Source organism: Oncorhynchus clarkii, chromosome 13, assembly GCF_045791955.1.
Source record: "Oncorhynchus clarkii lewisi isolate Uvic-CL-2024 chromosome 13, UVic_Ocla_1.0, whole genome shotgun sequence".
Taxonomy (NCBI): domain Eukaryota; kingdom Metazoa; phylum Chordata; class Actinopteri; order Salmoniformes; family Salmonidae; genus Oncorhynchus; species Oncorhynchus clarkii.
Genome location: NC_092159.1, coordinates 23,957,936 through 23,979,607, shown reverse-complemented (window position 1 = coordinate 23,979,607; position 21,672 = coordinate 23,957,936). Strand labels below are relative to the sequence as shown.

At 46.8% G+C, this 21,672-nt stretch overlaps 1 protein-coding gene across 1 annotated transcript in view; it reads left to right on the top strand.

Annotated features, from left to right (window-relative positions):
* Positions 1 to 912: 912 nt before the first annotated feature.
* LOC139424673 (nucleolar protein dao-5-like) overlaps positions 913 to 21,672 on the top strand; it is a 40,691-nt gene continuing 19,931 nt past the window's right edge. Inside the window, exons 1-3 of the mRNA XM_071176736.1 lie at positions 913 to 1,300; positions 14,459 to 15,237; positions 15,543 to 15,624. Of these exons, the coding sequence (XP_071032837.1) occupies positions 14,559 to 15,237; positions 15,543 to 15,624 (761 nt within the window). The 5' untranslated portion in view covers positions 913 to 1,300; positions 14,459 to 14,558. The remainder of the gene's footprint in view (positions 1,301 to 14,458; positions 15,238 to 15,542; positions 15,625 to 21,672) is intronic.

Genomic DNA, 21,672 nt, shown 5'->3' with positions numbered 1-21,672 from the left:
CTCTCCTGACACTGTGAGTTGGGACTTTTCTTTGCCCAAAGACTCCTCATTCATTTGTTGTTCTTTGTCGTCTTGCTGTATAACAAACTAGTTGATGTCAGATTTCTTGGCCCGATTCAGTCTCTTTCTGTCAATTTCATAGTCTTTGTATGTTCCCCGTCTTTTCATTGATTCCTATTGTAAAGCCAGCAGCTGCAACTGAGGGAACAGAAGCAAGCTGCCACTCCCATTGTGGGCAGTCAGTGCCATGCAGCAAAGGAGCTGAGGCTCTATGTCTTCATAAGCACCATCAACAAATGCACCTTATTGTCGCTGTCTGATAACTTAATCTCCAGAACATAAACTTTTCAGGAAATTGATAAAATGACCATATTTTCCCATTAACGAACATACAATTATGACATTTCTGAAGCTATTTGGGGTAAATGTTGTTGGCCCTAGAGTTATGAAATGTTCAGAGCACATTGAGTTACTGCTTTGCAAAAACTGAGTTACAAGGTTTTCATCGGACAATGACATTATGCTAATAAATAAGACATAACCAGACCAGGAGTGTGAACGATGCCTTTCTCAGTTGAATAAATGTGCCTATTCTTCATTGATATCAAGAAACTATAAATTGCATTCAAATCGATTTTTTTAACCAACTGAAACTGAAACCTTTACAGACTCTATGTATACATACTTATGTAGCCTAGCCTATTCGTTTGGCCTTGCAGGCATCCAGTGTAGGTCTGCAGTAGTTTAAATATTAGCCATGCAGCTGGATTTTGGAACTTCATACACAGAGAGAATGGATGAGGGATGGGGGCCAGGCACTCTCGCACACAGAAAATAAAAGGAGGGGCAGTGGTTTAGCATATGACATCATCCATAGTTTTTTAAATAAACCTCAGGCCATGGTTCTTCATTGGTTCCTAGCTGAATAAATCGATTTTTTGGGGGGGGGGGGTGGTTCTGCAATTTCACCCTCGCTCGACTATGTGGTAACGCCACTCATTCGATTCCTCTTTCCCGAGAGGTAGCTTCTGCGGTCCCGGGAACGTTACTAAAGAGGGATGCACGCCGTTTGAACAAGTCAATTGAAACTACAGCGTCAGTGCGAAGCTTGCCAGTGAAGGGAGCCAGTTGCACGTTTGATTATTTGTCCTCTACGTTTATAACCTCCGCACCGACATATTTGGTCTGTTTTTGTCCAGCCAGCGAGGAAGTAGCCTTAAAAAAAGGAGTCGCCTACAACAGTACCTGAAATAATTTGTGGGGGGGGAAACGCTGCGAAGCGTGCCTCGACATTCTTACGGTGAGTGGGTATTGATACGATGTAGCTCGAGCCAGCAAACGTCTCGCAATAAGCCATTTCTTGGATACATTGTTGCCGTTTCGGTGCCTTTTATTATGTTCTGCTAATTCATGCTGCTTTCGCGTTAAACGATGTTATCTAAACAAAGCTCACGAAATGACACCGATCAAACGTTCGTTGTTGAAAGCCCATGTTTTCAAACTGGATTTTGATGTGACGTCTACAACGTCGGTGAACTTGTTTTGGGCGGTGGTTTCCTTTCCCTAAAAAAGCCGTGTCAAGGCGCATGAGGTGACTGGACACCCAACTGTATGCGTAGCCTAAGTTCTATGTTCATTTAATCGATTTATTGACTAACCTCGGCACCTAACGTACCCCAATTATAGCCCCAACTCAGACTACCATTGTTCTGAGAATGAGAGGGCCCCAAATGGCTACTGCAAAACCGGGGTTAATTTACCGTTCGTGATTGTGTCCTGAGATTTGGGCTTTGCTGTGTTCTCTGTGGCTCACCAGTAAACTCTGCGATGCAACTGCGTTTTCGAATGGAGAGCAGGTGTGAACGCGATCCCATTATCGATTGCTGGCCCAATCGAAAGAGCATCCTTTACATGTGGCGCTATGAAAGAACATTAGTCTAAAGAATTTCATTGTTGGTTACATTGCTGAATCAATCTCCCATTATACAAACCGCTAACATCCAGCTGAAACTCTGTGAGCACAGTTGATAGGGAAATTGTGATAGGCTGGCAGGCCTATATGCTTCTCTATCACAAGAAGCTTTTTGAGTTACTTTTTACACCAGCAGCACGTCAGTGTGAACGGGAATGTCGGTCTGGCTCGCGCGCGCCTCCAGGTCTGGAGATGTCTGCTAGATTATACTGACTGAGACTGGGCAGCGCTAGAGGGATCGTTCAGAAGCATCAGATGGCAATGTCAGATCCCAGTGATACTGTCATCTGGGTTTTTGGCTCCAAACACATGTTACATAATCTGTAATGGGGCACAGGCCAGCCAATGCTATCCCACCTGCCCCATCTCAATGTCACTGATTGGGTGTCAACAGAAGTTCATCAGATTTCAGAAGTCTATCAAACAGCATCAGTCTGGTCATATCTGCTGTTGTCATCAATTGTTCTGTATAGCATAACATGCCTTTTTATCAGCGATCAAGTGCTTTCTTTCTATCTGAAAACTGTTAATTAAATGTTAAATTGTCATTTGATCTCTTTAAGGAGACATTACTTCCTTTTCAAGACATATGTGCTAATGTGGTGACTGTGGTCTTGTTTTCTGGTTTTGTTGTAGGGGTGTATTATCCGTTTCAGGGTGTCACTGACTGAGAGGTTATGTTGCTGCAGGGGTTTGACAGTGACACCCTCTCGCCCACCCAGAGTGGGGAATGTGTCCCCTCTCAGCAGTGACCTCTCAGGCAACCCTCTCTGAGAGTGAATTATCACTGCAGGGGTGTGAAACCATCTCTCTCACTGATGCCTATGGCCTGAGCTCCTGGCATGTTCACAATACCAGGGGTGTCAAACATATACAGTCCGGGGGGGGGGGTCCAATCTGGCCCACGGGTGTTTTGAAAAAAAAAAAAAAAAATATATATATATATATATATATACTTTGAAATGACTAAAACCAAATCAACTGTCAATTATAATGGACCTACATACAAACAGTTTCTTGAATGTGTCCATCTCATTAATAATCACCTACATGTCAGGGTTCATTGACAATTCCAGAAATGGAGGACAATATTTTGAAATAACAAATTCAGTGCGGCCTGCCGGACCTTGTTGGAGACCAAATGCGGCCCCTGGGGGAAAATGACTTTGACACCCCTGTTTAAGATAATACCACTTATCCTGTATGGTCACCACTTCCTCTGTCCTCCTCCTAAACCTCTGCAGTGTCAGATCCAAATTGACTAGAAGTTGGCAGTCAGTGACTAGAGTCTGGTTTCAATTATGGGCTCTTTTGGCGTAGAGGAACTACGTTACACTACCTCAATAGGGGTGGGGGGATTCAGGGGACACTCCCAACAAATCGTGAGGTGGACATAACAGAACGTTGCAATTAAAAACGTTTGCAGGCAAAATCTTTGCAGTGGTTTTGCAGGTAGTTGACGCAAACTAGCCACTTGCGAAATGCACTCATTAAAAGTAACCTGCGTGATCTCGATCTTCCTAGCGAGTATTTTATTCAGCCAATAAAGTAGTGATGTAGGCAGTGACGCAGTTTGTCTATGCCAAAAAATACCCGTAGTCACTTATTTTGCCTATTGGGTTGACGAGACTACCCTAAGTGCAGGTTTAGGATCAGTATTACCAACCCTAAAATCATCCTTATCGCTGTATTTATTGAAAGAAAACAGACCTTAGATCAGCCTCTGACTCTCGTAGAACTAATGTTCTCTCGATGAGAGTCATGTAACATGATTGGCACCCAACTAGTCTTGGAATGTAAGTGCACTTCAATTGGTTCCTCTCCTGTAGTGTACACATCCTTGTTAGTCAACATGGGGCAGCTGCAGTTGTCTATTTTCGGTAAGACTCTCACAGAAATTCAGGTGGTTGGCATTGCGTTGTATCCGATCGCGTGACCGGACGGCTGATTTTTAAATTGGATACAGCCGTAAAACTCCGCAGGTCAGTATCTGTTATTTTGTTGGGTGCCTTCAACAAATTCCCTTAAATAATAGACTTGGGAGTGTGGGAGTCACTAAGGTGTGCTGCTGACTCCTGGCTTTCTATTTGTAATGGTTGCTAATGCTCCTTTATTTGCTTTGGTTATCGTTGGGGCCATGCGATCGCATCAATGCAACAGCTGCTGAGATGATACCTAATGGATGTCAAGGTCACTGGACTCAAATCCATTTTCTTTGCCCTGCGTAGTGAGCAGATTAAATGGTACCTATAATTACACACACCACACACCTGCTCGCAAGCTATTATCTACCCTATCAACGGCCATAAAATCCCTCAATTTGCAGCATGACAAACGTCACACATCCTGTGAATACAATTACAGTAGGTTTCATCATGCGTTCTCTCACTGGTTTCTATGGTGTCTCAGTAAGTCCGTCCCAAATATAGGGAGAAGGGTGCAATTTGGGACTCGGACACGGTCTCCAGTCTGGAAGGGCTGCTGACGGCTGTCCCATGGGAAGCTGTGGTTGGTTGTGCTGCTGTAGCGCTTGCCACTGTGGTGGTCTGTGCCTTGGGATTCAGCGTTCTCTTTATTAGCCACGAAGCAATGGACACACACTGCTTTTAGACTCTGGCCGCCTGGCATTGTGACATGTGGCTCTGTGCTCTGCTATGATCCAAAGTGTCCAACACATTCAAGAATTTGATTTGGTCAGACCAGACCCGATATACGTTTAGCCATATCTGGTTTGTTTTAATGGTGTGCTTTGGGACAAGGTTTGATTTGTGGTTAGGTGTTGACCCCGAGGTTTGAGGTGTGTGTATCTGCTGGCCCTTGCTGTGTGTGTCGTGGCTGGTTACACACATCCTGTTTTCATCTGGTCTGCCTCACGACCCATGAGTAACCCAGGTCTTGTGTGTTCAGTAATAGAGCCGTGGTGTGTGTGAGCCCAAGTGCATGGCAGCCAGGCAGGTGCGATGGGATCAGTCCATCTGGCCTGAGCTCACCCTGGCTGCTCATAGCCCTGGTAACTGATCTGGCCCTGAGGCAGCAGCAACACCGAGCACAGCTGCTTTCCACTATTGACTTTCTTCCTGATCCCCAGAGAGGAGCGGCCCTGTAGCCATCCCACTGTCAGCCTCCCCATCCCTCCAAAAGCCTGGTGTCCCTGGTCTGTCATGGCTTCTTCTCAATTAGTGTTTCTGTGATTCCCTGCAACCTATCCCCTTGCCTCCTCCGCAAACCCCTCAGACATTCTCCAATGGGTTTTTGAGAAGATGCGAGGAATCAAGGAATTATGCATTTAGAGCCTTGGTGTCCCTGGTCTGGTTGTTCTCGTGGGATTTTGGCCAAAAGCAAGCGTGCCAGCTGCTACCCCTGTCCCCCTGCCTTGGCTGAGCTAATCCGTATGCCCCAGGCCAAAGGGGGCACAGGGGCAGACAATGGGACCTGTCTGTTACCTTTTAATCCTCAGATTACCCACTGACAACCAGCACACACACCTCCCCTCTGCAATCTCCCACCCTGCGGGAACATTCGGCCCTATTCATGCCTTGTCCTGAAGAGACCCCCAGACCAAACCCGGCTCAGTGCTGCTTTGAACCTGGTCCAGTTTTATCCAGACTGTTCTGACTGCCTGCAGGACGTAAGCTAGTGGCTAGGCTAGCCGCGAGTCCATTCCCTCCTCATTCCCCCCAGGCTAAATGACTAGGTAACCCCCATTGTCTTATGATTTCCCTTAACACTAACTTGTTAGGTTAGCCCATCCGCATCTCATTCCCCCGTGGCTAATTGGCTACACTAACTATCCACTTAGCCTGTAGCGTGACTCGCCACAGCCTTATCCTCCTCATCCCGTTATCGAGCGCCTTAACGTCAGTTAGCACATTCTCCAATGCCCCCCCCACCTCCATGGAATTAATTAACCTTAACTTGTGTTTTAAGTACACTGCGCGGTACAGTCGTATCTGACTAGGATCATAACGACCTTCCTTTTGTTTTGTCTGAGTTTACAGCTGACATGGCTCGTTGAGCAGAGCAGCCCAAGTGGAGCCCTTGCTATGGTTACTCACTGACTCGGGCGTGCAGGGAGCTTGTGACAGATGGATAGTAGCAACTAAAGGTTTACTAATGGAGGAAGTCGTTTGGGTCCGGGCCTTAAATTTGACGGAAGCAATCGGGCCTGACTGTCTCGGGCATGGTTAGGGTTCGGGCTTAAAATTCATGCCCGTGCAGGGCTCTAGTAGGGGGTCCCATGTTGTTTTTGATTGTACCCTAAGACATTTAATGCTGGCTGGCTTGGGTAGGGGATCATGTGTGTTTGTTTTTTTATTAGCCATGGAGGGATTTGATAGGTCATTTTTGATATTTGATTTGTCTTTGACATCATCGGTTTTATGCGTCAATTCTGTCTCGAACTGAAATGAGTGCCACCTCTTCAGTGTACTGCCAGATGAGATGCCATGGGCTTTAGTTAGTTAGTTAGTTAGCTAGTTAGCGGGGGCTTTTCAGGTCGGCATGAGCTCGTATTCCCACTGAGTAATTCCATTCCACTCTGAGTCCATTGTGCCAGTGGTTCCGGTTAAACGGAAGGGTAAAGGTCAGCAAGCTATCCTCTATGGGAGCGTTGCTCCTGTTGAGTTGCCTCATAGGAGATCGGCACCCTGCCCTCACCCTCAGGTCGCTGTGAGACGCCTGTCACCATAGGGCGAGCTTGGGAAGGCAGCGGTGCATAGCTCCCCTGGGAGAGCCCACGGTAGTGTGTCGTCCACCATGGCCTGTTTTTGTTACGGAGTGGCTGCGGCTCTGGCTTTTTCAGGATCTTTAGTCTACAGCACTAAAAGCTTCTGTGCGTGTATATATTCCCTACGCGCGGGGAACCGGTTAGGCGACGGGCGACGGAAACAGTCATTGGGGAAATGCTCATGGTGCTCGTTTTAAATGAAGTTGGGTCCACGTCTGCACGATCTACGTAGCAGAACCGGCTATAATGGCATAGTAGTATAAAGTTAGTCAACAGCGCGCGCCACTAGGCAAAATACACAGGTAGGCTATGCTACAGTTTAACACAATCGGCTCTAAAATTAGTTGGCTCCATCATTCCAAACATCACTGTAGGCTACTTCAAAACCACACCTGTATAACTGAAGAAAATCCGAATGCTTATTTGAGATCAAATGGTTACTATAGAATGATGCTGCATGGATGTTTCACTGGTAAAACCTGATGAATTACAGTGTGGTGTTTTTGTCTTACTGTAGTTTTATGCTATTATATTTGGTTCTGTTCGGTAGAATACTGTGTTCCTTGTAATCTTGCAGACACGGATTCAGCTTTGATCTGACTTTATTAAACGAGTGCCATTCCACAGAGTAGCCTGGTTCTCTGCACCGAAAGTAGAGAATATACACACGTATGCAGAAGCTCTGGCTCTTTGAGTGCAGCAGACTAAAGACCCTGGGAAAGTCGGATCGGCAACCACATCCTCTTTTGTTATCAGACGCCAGCAGGAACTGTGAAAGAATGCTAGCGCCTCTCCCTCCCTCACGGTGTCCCAGAATGAATTCTTTGGAGTAGAGCTGTGTTTTTTGTTTTGTGTGTGGTTTCCTGCCTCTTGTGCAGTGCGTGTGTGTGTAAGAATGCAGCAGTTGTGGTTAGTGGTGTGACGTGAACCACCCCCCCCCACCCCCCAGTTGGGTCTGCCGAGGACATCACTCATTCACACACGCCTTGCCACTACCCTTCTTATATCCTGCCAACTAGCCTATATAAAGCCTCGTACAACCACTCGCCCGCTGCAGCCTATGTATAGTATCTTATCATAATCTCATGCTGCACTTTGCACAAGTATGCCCAATGTAATTTAGGCCTATTTAAGGTCCAATGCAGCCATTTAAAAAATAAAAAAATGAACAATAATTAATTTCTGGGTAACAATTAAGTTTAAAAAAAAAAAAAACATATATATTTTTTTTTTAAACAGATGGCTTCTTAGCAAAGAGCTATTGGTCTATTAATTAATTTTCTGATGTTACCAGGCAGGCCCAAACTCCATCCCACCACAACAGGCTGACATTTCAGGCAGTCTTTTCAAGCAGCTCTTACACTTAAACGACATTATCATAATTTTCACAGTATTATTCCAACCTCCGTGTGGAAATATATAAAAACACAGGAAAATCATGTTTTTGACTACACCGGGCCTTTAAATCCATACACATTCAAACATGTTGTCACCCAAGATATATAATGTATTAAATACATATCCAACATGCTGGGCTGGCTTGAAATGTAACCCCTCCAATTAATGGAATAGGAGAATATTGGGGCTTGATCGTACAATTTGCCTCAACTTCAGTCATGTTTCAAATGTCCAATATCTAAGTGTTTAGGGCTAAGCTTAGGCATTAACTCAGAATGGTTTAGGATGGGCTTGACAAATATCAAAAACCACTTTCTATTGCTGGATTCGAACTTGCAACCAGAGGCAGATGCTTACACCCATCCCGGTCCACAACCAAAGCCACCTTGAAGGTAACATCGCTCACTGTTCCACGTCATCTCCCAACGTCCTCGGACATGTCTGGACGTTGAGTACCGACTTGCTAGCGACCTGCCTGGCTTGCCTTTGTTGAGTTTCCAAAACTGAGAGCAGGCAACTCCTAGGTCTACGACAGCAGCAGTGCGTTAGGGAGCGTCTTTCATTTAGTCGAGACTGGCTGAGACAGCCACGCAACTGGGTTGAGAGCCGAGCTGGGCCCATATGCTCAGCAGAGCCTCTCCTGTCATCATGCTGTGAGTAATGACGGTCTTGTGTTGGTGGATTTCATCAGGAGATTGGATCTCTCTGCGTGCCATGTTTTCTGAGTGTTCTGTGGTGATGCAGCGGAACTCTGCAACACTGCCTTTATATGGGCAGACGGAGCAACAGTCTTAAGCTCTCTCTCTCTCTCGCTCTCCACACCCCACACACACTTCACCCCATCCTCCGCTCTTCTACCACCAATCCTAAGAGTTCATTCAACTTCCTCCTCTTACTAAATTTATTGGCTCCCTCTTTGGACAGGCTGGCAGTCTGGGGGGGGGGGGGTTCTGGCTTTCCCTGCTCAACAATTCCCCCCCCCCCCCTCAGTGGATAGCACAGCCTCCTAAATACTTCCTATCTCATGCAGTTGGTAGGTTAATGACTGCCTTGGGTTGTATTCATTAGGCACTCAATGGAAGAAAATGGACTGAAAAGGGGAGAGAACCTGAACTTGACCAATCAGAAGTGCTAGTTTTCGTTTTCCATTGCGAAGCGCTTTGCTACGATGTTCCCTAATGAACACAACCCGTGTGTGTGGATCTGCTTTGGTCAAAATGCGTTGTAACTTCTAGTGAACTTGGTCAGTTGTTGACTAGTGAATGACCCGTTTCCTGTCTGCAGGGAACTGGTCCAATAAAGAAGTTCCATGTTGGAAACCCCCTTCCTTCCCTAATAAACCCCTCCTTCTCCAATACTCTTTTCTCCTTGTAAACTCCTGTCTTTCTAAAGCCTCTCCACTCTCTCTCCCTCATTATCCACCCTCCTTTCCTGTCATACCCTTTATATACACACACACACTGTGAATGGGGCCTGTGTTTCCTCTGGCCAGAGCCCCAGTACTTCGGAGGCATCCACATAGCAAGGCCTCACTCAGACAGCAGTCCATTAATGAATAGCCAGAGACTGAGGCCCCTGTTTTGTCAAACACCCAAATGGTGCTATATAGCTCAGTTACACCATAGTCTCTACCGCCCAGGCCCAGTTGTCTAGCTAGCAGCCACTGTTAAATGCTCAATTGGGTTGTCTCTGTCAGGCACAGGGGGCAGTCAGGGAAGGTTGGTCACAGACACAGGGTTTGCTTTGGCGGTGCAGTCTAAAATGGAGGTCTATTGTCCACAGTCTTGTAGTCAAAGATGATGCAAGTACTCGAGAACAGCACGGTGGAATCAGAAGAATGCACGATGTGGTAGACCTGCTCTCTCACTTACGCACAGTGTATTCTGAACAAAAATATGAACGCAACAATTTAAAAGATTTTTACTGAGTTAGTTTATAGAAGCCAGTCAGTCAATTTGTAATTCATTAGGCCCTAATCTATGGATTTTACATGACTGGGAATACAGGTATGCATCTGTTGGCCACACATACCTTTTAAAAAAAAGAAGGAAGTAGGGGTGTGAATCAGAACCAGTCGGTATCTGGTGTGACCACCATTTGCCTCATGCAGCGCGACACCTCCCCTTCGCATAGTTGATCAGGCTGTTGATTGTGTCCTGTGGAATGTTGTCCCACACCTCTTCAGTGACTGTGCAAAGTTGCTGGATATTGGCAGGAACTGGAACACGCTGTCGCTCCAAAGCATCCCAAACCAAACTCTGGTAACACCTCTGGTGGAGATTCCTGCATTCAGCATGCCAATTGCACACTCCCTATCAACTGGAGACATCTGTGGCGTTTTGTAAACCAACTGCGCCTTTTAAGTGGCCTTTTATTGTCCCCAGCACAAGGTGCACCTGTGTAATGATCATGCTGTTGAATCAGCTTCTTTATATGCCAACACCTGTCAGGTGGATGGATTATCTTGGCAGAGGAGAAATGCTACATTGTAAACAAATTTGTGCCTAAAATTTGAGAACTTTTAGTGCATATGGGAAACATCTGCAATCTTTTATTTCAGCTCATGAAACATGGGACTAACTCTTCAGTGTATATATTCGTACACACCCTTCCTCTGACAGCTGTTTATAGGCTGCTTCCCTGAGGAGCCTGACAGGCAGAGCTGGAATGTGAACGGGGGTGGCTCGGGTCACCGACAGATGCCCTGGCCCAAGCCCTCCCCTGGCATTCTAGCACATGTACACATGACACTGGGCCTCAATTCCACCATAAAGGTTTGAGGTTACCATTGAAGCACTCATATTTCCCCTCCGCAATCTCCCCGTTCACCTCCCTCTGTGAGCTAGCAGAGAGGAGAATCTATTTATTTATTTATTTTTACCCGTGGTTAAGACTGTTATGACACTACGCCGTCATCAGTAATACCACCCTGCTCCATCCCCTACCCTTCTTGCTCTTTTTTTTCTTTATTTCTGTTCTCCCTGTAGTCAGACTGCATTTCCATCCCACTCTCAACACGGCTAAACCCCCTGCTGTTTGTATTAAAGGGATATCATAAGTGACCCATTTTTGTTGCGCTGCTAAAACATGGCTGGCACTGTGTCGGATGATTGCAGACAAACAGCTGTAATTAAACTGCAAGAAAGACTGCGAGGGGAGAGTTGGATGCGAAGGTGAGACTGAGCCTGAGGGGGGCGACGAGTTTCTTCCGTCCAGACGGCCCACCCCAACAAGCTTACGATGGCAGCGTTAACCCCCACACCCAGAGAGAAAAACGGACAGCTTGCAGAGTTTGTTTGCACGGACACGAGCTAGTCGGTTAATAGCCAGCCACTGTGTTGTCAGACTGTGGCCCGGGAGCAATTTCCAACCGGCTTATGAATTTGCATACTTCCAACACATGGTAATTGTTGCCAAGGGTATTGAGGTAATTGTGATATTAGCTGCAGCGCTAGCTGGAAAGCAAGCATGCTGTGTCCTGAATATGGTATTAGCCCTCTTTTCCTGGTATTTGTTATGCAAATTAATGGAAGGGAGCACAATGGCTCATTATTTAATAAAAATGCATTATGCCTTTATCTATCAGCTGTGCAATTTATTATATATATATATTTTTTTAGGGTGTTCCGCTTTCTAATCAATCCAATTGCAAATCTATGCGAAGCCAGGGATGGAAAGCTGCTCTGAAATTCCCAGAGAATTTGTCATGAGGACATTTTGGTGATGAGTGGTTTTAAGATGCCAAGCAATAGTTTCAAATAGGACAAACTGCAGCTAGCTGCTCTGAAGCAGAGGAGTCTCCAACGCCCTCACTAATCGCCTTGCTACAGTTCAACAAAGCCCTTGATATGCATGTGTAGGGTTTTAGTGATGCCACCTACCACAACACCAGAGGTCGGCTCAGTTCGTGGCAAGGAATGCCATACAGGCTGCACTTTGGTAAGCCCCTGGCATTAGTGGTCAAGTCAGCAGCCCCTGGCATTTGCCCGGACCAGAGATGGGCACAAGTAAAGCCAGGCCAGTGCCCATTCTGCCCACGGCCAAAACATCCCCCTTTTACCCTGCTACTGTCCACCGTACGCGGGTATAGCGGCGGCACGTTAGTCTGACTCCTGCCTGGCCCACTGGCGCTGCCCGCTGGATTTACTTAGCTGGCGGTTGTCCCTGTCTGAGGTGTCCCTCATCCCGCTGTCTCCCCATCGCATCATTACGTCGCTACGTGGGTGTCGGAGCCCACCCAAATGCCTTGTGCAGCGGTAGCACTAGCCGCGTTGTTTGGAACACTGCGTATTGAGTGGACCTTGTGATATTGTGAAGAGACTATGACCAATTTGTTAAGTGTAGTTGAGCCATGGTTCCTCTCCAAATTTAGATTGATTGATAATGTACTAGGTGATTGATTGAGACTCTACTGGCCTATAACTCCTGGGCAATATTCCAGACTTGATTTCGGCCAAGTCATTGATGGCTAATTCTGTTTCACAAAAACATCTCAGGTCATCGAGTTGAACTATGCTATAATATCTATATAGCATTGAAATAATGTAGAGATGTGTAAGAAGAGCTAGCTGCTCTGACGTAGCCCTGCTCGGTTGAGTGCAGGCCGCAAGCTTGGCCCCTCTCCTCGTTGGCCGCCTTTATCCTCCCTGGCGCCCCTCTCGCTCTGTGCTGGAGATGTGTAACAGCAGAGAGGAGGAAACAGCCTGTCTGCCTGCAGTCAGAGCCCGAAGGAGAGGAAAAGAAATCATGAAAAACGGCACCGAAGGCTTTTTGTTTGTCCTCTCTGGTTGAAATAGGGGTCAGACCATTGGTTTAGAGGGAGAGAGATTGGGGGAATTTGAGAGGGGTGCATGTGTTTTGGGGGAGGAGGGGTGTTGGTATTAGTTCTATTGTTCATCTGTTATCAAACCGGCTCAACGAGTTCCACCGGGCCCCCCACAAGCGGTCTGTTTTGTTCATTTGCCTTTCCAATTGACTGGGCTAATGTGCAGTTAGGCCTCACGTGTCGCTCACTAACGGGCCAAGGCCAAAACTGTCTTCTTGATGGAAAGAAATTCGTCTGAACATTTAAGTAGCAAACTGAGGTTTGTGTGGAGAGTTGTGGACAAGGTGTTCCACTCTGGTACGTGTCAACGTTAATAAGTAACTGAATAGAGTTTCTATTGGGCCTTTCGGTTTCTCGATCTGCCCCACTAAATAGCCCCTCTTTAGAAAGTTGCCTTGGTGGAAGTTTCAGTCAAACTATTACCGACGACCTCCGTCAGATGGCTTGTGCATTAGTCTCTCTCGGTCTTTGCTCTCCCAGTCCTTTACTTCTCTCCCTCCCTTGCGCTCCTTCCTCTTCCATCTCTTTCACCCCCCTCTCACTCTTGCGCTCTCTTCCTGCTCTCTTGCCAAGCCTGTTTGTTGAGCTCCGAACACTGATTTCTGCCCGGACCATCTGTTGACTGAGAACAGATCTCATAGCGTATCGAGGGGGTAGAGTAGCGGAAAGAGGAACAAGTGGCTAAGAAAAAATATAGGAGTGAGGGAAGGGGGGGGGGGGAATACTGATAAAAAAAATCAAAATGGTTGGTGCTGGGGTAGAGGGGCAGTTGGACAGGGTGCGCTGCAGGAGTGGGTGGGAGGGCTTGTGATAGGAAAGGAAATTGGAGTAAATTAGAAAAAGCCCCCCCCCCCCCCCCCCCAACATCCATCCACGCTTTCAATTTGTCTTGCACACTATTGTCCATTTGAGGCCTCCCAGAACCAGCGTATGACTTTTCTAAATAATCGTTGGCTGTCATCGTGGTCAGCATCTGGGCTGGCAGCACCGAACAACAGAATCACAAACAAATGGGACATGTGGTCCTGGTTTTCCAGACTCTCTCTCCTGTGGACTGTAAGGAGATTGCATGGCCTTGTGGTCTTTCAGCACTCCATCCACAACACTCTCTCTATATGCTGAAGGACATTTTGTTTTCTGTTATTGCATGGCAAACTTTTTGTAGTACTCTGACAATACCGGTTTTAATCATGGATGTGTCTGTTCTCAGTTCCCGTGATCCTCACATTGTATTGCTATCAGACAGTGTGAGTGATTGTGCAATTTAGAAACAAATCATCATGTTGGCTTCCCTGGCTGCTCTCTTCCTGTTTTTCCAATAGTTTCAAATTCCTCGGCGAGATCATGTGCCTCATGGCATTTCCGTTGGTTTTAATGTTTTTAAAATGATCCTAGTCTACAACTGCATGATTTCATGTGTGGCTATTCTGATAATATACTTCTGCTACCAGTATTTGCAGTTCTATGATAAACTTTTTTTTTTTATCACACCAATTTTAACGTCAACATTTTATGATTCGCTCTTCTCCCCATCCAGATCCTTGAGGTTGTTGAGAGGACGTTGGCTTCATTCCGGGTTCAGTGTGTTTGTGAGCCGCTGGATCCGGTGAGTGAGACCGTTGCCGGGCCTACAAGGGATGAAACCGGATGGGGTTGCCATGGAGCCCACAGAAGCCGTAGGAGCCGAGCCTTCGGCCCAGGGGATGGCCACCGACGAGATGCCTGCCCAGCCAGCTCCTTCAACTTCCCCGTCCTCTCCATCACAGCCTGAAGACAACCAAAACAGCGCAGCACAGCCTGAAAACCCCACAGCACCCCCTGAAAACCCCACAGCACCCCCTGAAAACCCCACAGCACCCCCTGCATCCAAGGAGATCAATGGGGCCAATGGCAAGGCAGCAGCTGACCCCAAACCCAAGGCTAAGACCGTGGGCTTGGCTAAACCACGGCCAGGCACAGCTGGAACCAAGACCGCAACGGGTCCGGCATTGGGACCCGGCACCTCTCGTCCGGGCACGGCCCCAAGCCACATGGCCAATGGATTAAAGTCATCGGCCAGTGACCTGACCAAGAAAGCTGCTTTGGACAAAAAGAGAATCGCCACTATAGCTGGAGCACCGGCTGCAGCCACAAAGAGGTCCGTGGCTTCCACTGTCAGGACCCAAACTAAGGTAGCTGTCCGAGTCCCCAGGTCCACCTCTGCTACCAGGCCAACCAACGCTACATGGACTGCGGCGACGGGGCCTGGCACTCCAACGAGGAGACCTCCAGCTGCTGGGCCCATTAATGGGGCTGGGGCCAGACCCAAAACCACAGGTGAGGAGCCAAAGACTATACACACACATACTGCTGAGTATTTTCTTGTTAACCATGCTTTGGTTAGACACACAGCTTTTGTTTTCCTTTGTCCCATGTTGAGTCTTTAGTCACTGTCCTATGTGTTTTAGAGCTCATACAAACCCACCTGTGCTTGGCTGCAGACACATTTGCTCTCAACTCCTACGACACCAATCCTTCATCCCAGTCCTCTGTCCTCACTCCCACCCCTCATCTTCATTCCACCTTTTTTACTCCCCCATCTCTCTTCATGCACTTTCTCATTCACTCTCCCTCTCCTCTAGCTTCCAGACATGCTGCCCCAAAGCCTCCCAGCACTTCAGCTGCGGCCAAACCCGATAGGACACTGGTTTCCAAGACAACCAGGTAAGGCAGCCTATCCCGTGCCAGCACCACCACCGGGCATGCAAAGTGATTTACCGGGCAGTGCCTTTTGTGACCGGCAAGTGCGGATTTGAATGAACTCAAAAAGGGGGGAGGGGAACCCAGGCACTGTTTATAGTTTAAAAATAACCTCTCCCATCGCATACATAATACAATCACCCAAGATCTGAGGAGCCGCTTCGCACAAAAGACATCACTCGATAAATCGGATCAGTGACCGACTTGTTTTGCGAGGAGCTGAAATGCTGAAATGAGAAATGGCCATCGTGGGTCCTGCCGGTCTGTTATTGGATTAGGTTTCCCACTGTGTCTCAAATGGCACCCTATATTATATATTGCGCTGCTGTTGACCAGAGCATTATGGGTCCTGGTCAAAAGTAGTGCCCTCTATAGGGAATACGGGGCCACTTGGGACACACCCCTAGTCTACTCTGAGTCACACGAACAGAAATATACCTGAGACGGAAGAGCACCATCTCACACTGCCCCAGTCAGCACCACAGTGTTGCTGAATAACATGGGTTATTCCCCCCCCCCCCCCCAGGGCAGGTGTTATTCACTGGGGCTCTTGCCTCTCTCTCACACTCATTGGGATGTTCTAGCACCTCTACGGGTGTGTCTCAATAATTGTAATGGTCTAAAGTGGCAACCTCATCTCTTGATGGAGAGATTAGGTTATTTTAGACTATTGAGATGCACCCACTATACAGTATTATGGCTCCACACCTAATCTCTTGTAGACAGACTATGTAAACATAACTGGTACCGTAGATCTGTTATGAGACAACGAAGTGTGAGATAAAGAGCAGCGTTTGTTCCAGTGCTTTGGCCAAATCAAGATTTCGTAGGTGTTTACATTCTTTGAATTTCGGGAGGGGACATTTGGCCCGTAGACTTGCAAAGAGAGTGGGTGGAGCTCTTTGTTAGACCATGGCTCGAAACCTATCTTCTCCTAATGTGTATGGACCCAGAATTTAATGGAGCGTCTGACCAATTACGCGATTACTCCACACTTAGTTCTCCACAGGACATACTGTTAAGCTCTTAGTTTCAGTTAGATTGCTCTTCTCCCACTTCCTCCCTAATGCGCTGCTTTTATTACATGAGACGCAATGTTGAACTGACTGAAACCAGTTGAATCTGGGAACACACTGCTTTACCACCCCCTCTTTAGTTGGACTAAGGACAAGTAGGGGTTAATATCAGCTGGTGTTTTAACAGGTGTATGTTTTGGACTAAGGACAAGTAGTGGTTAATATCTGCTGGTGTTTTAACAGGTGTATGTGTTGGACTAAGGACAAGTAGGGGTTAATATCAGCTGGTTTTAACAGGTGTCGGACTAAGGACAAGTACGAGTTAATATCAGCTGGTGTTTTAACAGGTGTATGTGTTGGACTTGAAACTGGCACCACTTAAACTTGTTGAGTAGAGCTCTAGTTTAGCCTCGGTTTGGCACTTAATCGCAGCACGTCTTATTAATGCATGTATCCCAGTGTCCCGTGTATCCCAGTGTCCCGTGTATCCCAGTGTCCTTATCCTTTGAATTATGCAGATATGGGATGGTTTCAGCTGCAGGATTGTGGTTACAAGACTTTCCCAGAGGGAATGACACTTGTTTTGGAACGTTGTGACATCAGGCTTTTTTTTTTTCTGTGAGTGATGACTTCAGGCATGTGGGGGGTGGGGGGGGGTGGATGGTGTGATTTGATGGAATTGTTTTAACGACATAGAGAAACGGCAGGTCACTGTGTGTGAACATACAGTGTGTGTTTGACAATAGGAGCAGTGTGTTTGATGACAGGAGAAGCAGGTTGTGTGTGAGAGCATGCTGCTTGTGTTTGACGACAGGAGAAGCAGGTTGTGTGTGAGAGCATGCTGCTTGTGTTTGACGACAGGAGAAGCAGGTTGTGTGTGTGAGAGCATGCTGCTTGTGTTTGACGACTGGAGAAGCAGGTTGTGTGAGAGCATGCTGCTTGTGTTTGACGACAGGAGAAGCAGGTTGTGTGTGAGAGCATGCTGCTTGTGTTTGACGACAGGAGAAGCAGGTTGTGTGTGAGAGCATGCTGCTTGTGTTTGGCGACAGGAGAAGCAGGTTGTGTGTGAGCATGCTGCTTGTGTGTTTGGCGACAGGTGGGGGGGGTGGATGGTGTGATTTGATGGAATTGTTTTAACGACATAGAGAAACGGCAGGTCACTGTGTGTGAACATACAGTGTGTGTTTGACGACAGGAGAAGCAGGTTGTGTGTGAGAGCATGCTGCTTGTGTTTGACGACAGGAGAAGCAGGTTGTGTGAGCATGCTGCTTGTGTTTGACGACTGGAGAAGCAGGTTGTGTGAGAGCATGCTGCTTGTGTTTGACGACAGGAGAAGCAGGTTGTGTGTGAGAGCATGCTGCTTGTGTTTGACGACAGGAGAAGCAGGTTGTGTGTGAGAGCATGCTGCTTGTGTTTGGCGACAGGAGAAGCAGGTTGTGTGTGAGCATGCTGCTTGTGTTTGGCGACGGAGAAGCAGGTTGTGTGTGAGAGCATGCTGCTTGTGTTTGACGACAGGAGAAGCAAGTTGTGTGTGAGAGCATGCTGCTTGTGTTTGACGACAGGAGAAGCAGGTTGTGTGTGAGCATGCTGCTTGTGTTTGACGACAGGAGAAGCAGGTTGTGTGTGAGAGCATGCTGCTTGTGTTTGGCGACAGGAGAAGCAGGTTGTGTGTGAGAGCATGCTGCTTGTGTTTGATGACAGGAGAAGCAGGTTGTGTGTGAGAGCATGCTGCTTGTGTTTGGCGACAGGAGAAGCAGGTTGTGTGTGAGAGCATGCTGCTTGTGTTTGGCGACAGGAGAAGCAGGTTGTGTGTGAGAGCATGCTGCTTGTGTTTGACGACAGGAGAAGCAGGTTGTGTGTGAGAGCATGCTGCTTGTGTTTGACGACAGGAGAAGCAGGTTTTGTGTGAGAGCATGCTGCTTGTGTTTGACGACAGGCGTGGTGGCAGCCAGACTGTCTCTCCATCCATGCTGGGCCCTGTTCCTGCCTCCCTGGGTGAGCCAGGGCTGGTGAACAGGCCTCTCCCAGCCATAGCTGTGACTGCTGCTCTTTTCCATTAGTCATGAGTCTATGAGCAGGGCAGGCGGCACGGGGCTCATATATAAAATTAATAGATGTAACGTGACTGTTCCGTTTCACCACCTGCACAAAAAAAAAAAACGTCAGACGGCCCATAATACAAAACGAGATGAAAGAATGGCCTATAATACGTTGCCATAGTTACACATTGTCAGAGAAATAGGGTTTCCTTAAACTATTCACATTAATTGCCCAAAGGGGTGAAATAAATAGGACTGGATAAGAAGCAGAAAATCTATATATTAGAGGTGAACGGGTCGCAACAAGGGTGTGTGAGATTGGATGGGAGCCTCCGAACATGGTGATTGGCTACAGTTGGCAAAAGCAAGGGGATTGGGTAGTGTGGCGACTGGCAAGGTGAGTTATGGTATTGGATTAAAGGGAAAAGTGCGGTTGTCGACTAAGTTAGCAGATGTGCTGGTACCTTTAGGCGTCGCAGAGCTGTTTGAACATCTGGTCTTGCCTGCCACACTTCTGGCACACACACTGCTGGGGAATGTTCTACCCGAGCTTGTCCAGTAACAAACGCTCCTTTTCTTTCTGTTGCAAAATGTTTTGCTACGGTTTTCCCTACTGAACGTACCCCAGGTGAATGAGTCCACCAATCCCCTAATGCAGTGGTTCCCAAACTTTTTATAGTCCTTGTACCCCTTCAAACATTCAGCCTCCAGCTGCGTACCCCCCTCTAGCACCAGGGTCAGCGCACTCTCAAATGTTGTTTTGCCACCATTGTAAGCTTGCCACACACAATACAATACATTTATTAAACATAAGAATGAGTGAGTTTTTTGTCAACTCGGCTCATGGGAAGTGACAAATAGCTCATATAGGACCAGGGCACTAATAATAATAATTTTGCTCTTTATTTAGCCATCTTACTTAACTTTATTTGTTCATTGAAAATTGTGAATAACTCACCACAGGTTAATGAGAGAGGGTGTGCTTGAAAGGATGCACATAACGCTGCAATGTTGGGTTGTATTGGAGAGAGTCTCAGTCTTAAATCATTTTCCACAGTCTGTCTGTGCCTGTATTTCGTTTTCAAGCTAGTGAGGGCTGGGATTCCACTCTTGCATAGATAGGTACATGGTTGCAAAGGGAATCCGTGTCTTAACAGCGCGATTTGCTAAGGCAAGAAACTCTGCGCACCGCCCTATCCAGAAATCTGGCAGTGGCTTCTGATTAAATTACATTTTCATAGAACCGTTTGTTGCAATTTCATTAAGGCTCTCGTTCAGATATTGGTAACTGGATTGGAGGCAGGGCATGAAAAGGATGATGAATCCAGTTGTTTGTGTCATCCGTTTAAGGGAAAGTACCTGTGTATTTGCGCATCCACTCAGGTGCTTCACTATATCACACTTGACATTGTCTGTAAGCTTTGCACACAAAAAAAATCATACAATGATGGAAAGACCTGTGTGTTGTCCTTGTTAATCAAGACGGAGAAGAACTCCATCTTCGTAGCCTCAATTTTGCTTCGCACATTGAATATAGTTGCGGAGAGTCCCTGTAATCCTAGATTCAGATCATTCAGGTGAGGAAAAAACATCACCCAGATAGGCCAGTTGTGTGAGAAACTCATCATGCAAGTGAAAATGATGGTCCGTAAAGAACTTTAAGCTCGTCTCTCAATTTAAAAAAGTGTCAATACTTTGCCCCTTGATAAGCAGCGCACTTCTGTATGTTGTAAAAGCGTTACATGGTCGCTGTTCATATCATTGCATAGTGCAGAGAATGCACCAGAGTTCAGGGGCCTTGCTTTAACAAAGTTAACCATTTTCACTGTAGTGTCCAAAACGTCTTTCAAGCTGTCAGGCATTCCTTTGGCAGCAAGAGCCTCTCGGTGGATGCTGCAGTGTACCCGGGTGCTGTCGGGAGCAACTGCTTGCTTGTGCGTTACCACCCCACTATGTCTCCCTGTCATGGCTTTTGCGCCATCAGTACAGATACCAACACATCTTGACCACTAAAGGCCATTTGATGTCACAAAGGTGTCCAGTACTTTAAAAATATCCTCATGTTGTCCTGGTTTTCAGTGGTTTGCAGAAGAGGATGTCTTCCTTAATTGACTGACTAAAAATCGTAACGGACAAACACCAGGAGCTGTGCCAGGCCCGCCACATCTGTTGACCCATCCAGCTGTAACGCATATAATTCACTGGCTTGTATGCGAAGCAGGAATGGTTTCAAAACATCTCCTGCCATGTCACTGATGCGTTGTGAAACAGTTTTTTTGATGAAGACATTGTCTGTATAGTTTTTTGGCCTTTCCCCCCCAGCATTGTCCCAGCCATATCTGCGGCAGCAGGAAGAATGAAGTCCTCCACAATAGTATGGGGCTTGCCTGTCCTAGCCACTCAGGAGCTCACCATATAAGACGCTTCTAGCCCCTTTCTTATTAATGGTATCTGTTGCTTTTATACATGTCTTACTACTCGAAAGTCGGCCTAATTCTCGCTCAAACTTATTTTTAAAATTGGCATGTTTTGTTTCTAAATGTCTGAGCAAGAGTGAAGGTTTCAATCGAGTTGTTAGTTATTTTACACATATAACACACTGGCTGAGGAAAGACACTACTTCCAATATAAGTGAACCACCAAATCAATGGATGTCTCATCATATTTGCGTCTCTTTCGATGGCCTGTCCCTGTCTGTTCAGTGTTTTCCCGGGTAAGGGGGCAGTAGCTCTTTGGCTGCATCAGATCCACAACTGTCAGTGTCCATCCTAGTTGGGCTAAGAACACATGTAGAATTACTGATTCTAGCATTGGATGTGCTCGTGGAAGCAGAACAACTTGTGTCGTCGACAGGTGCAGGTGTAGTACTGCTGGTAGTAGCAGTACTACCAGTAGAACTGGTATGTGTCTCTGGACGTGGGCCTTTTTTTGTTGCCATTTATACCGTTTCGAGCAAA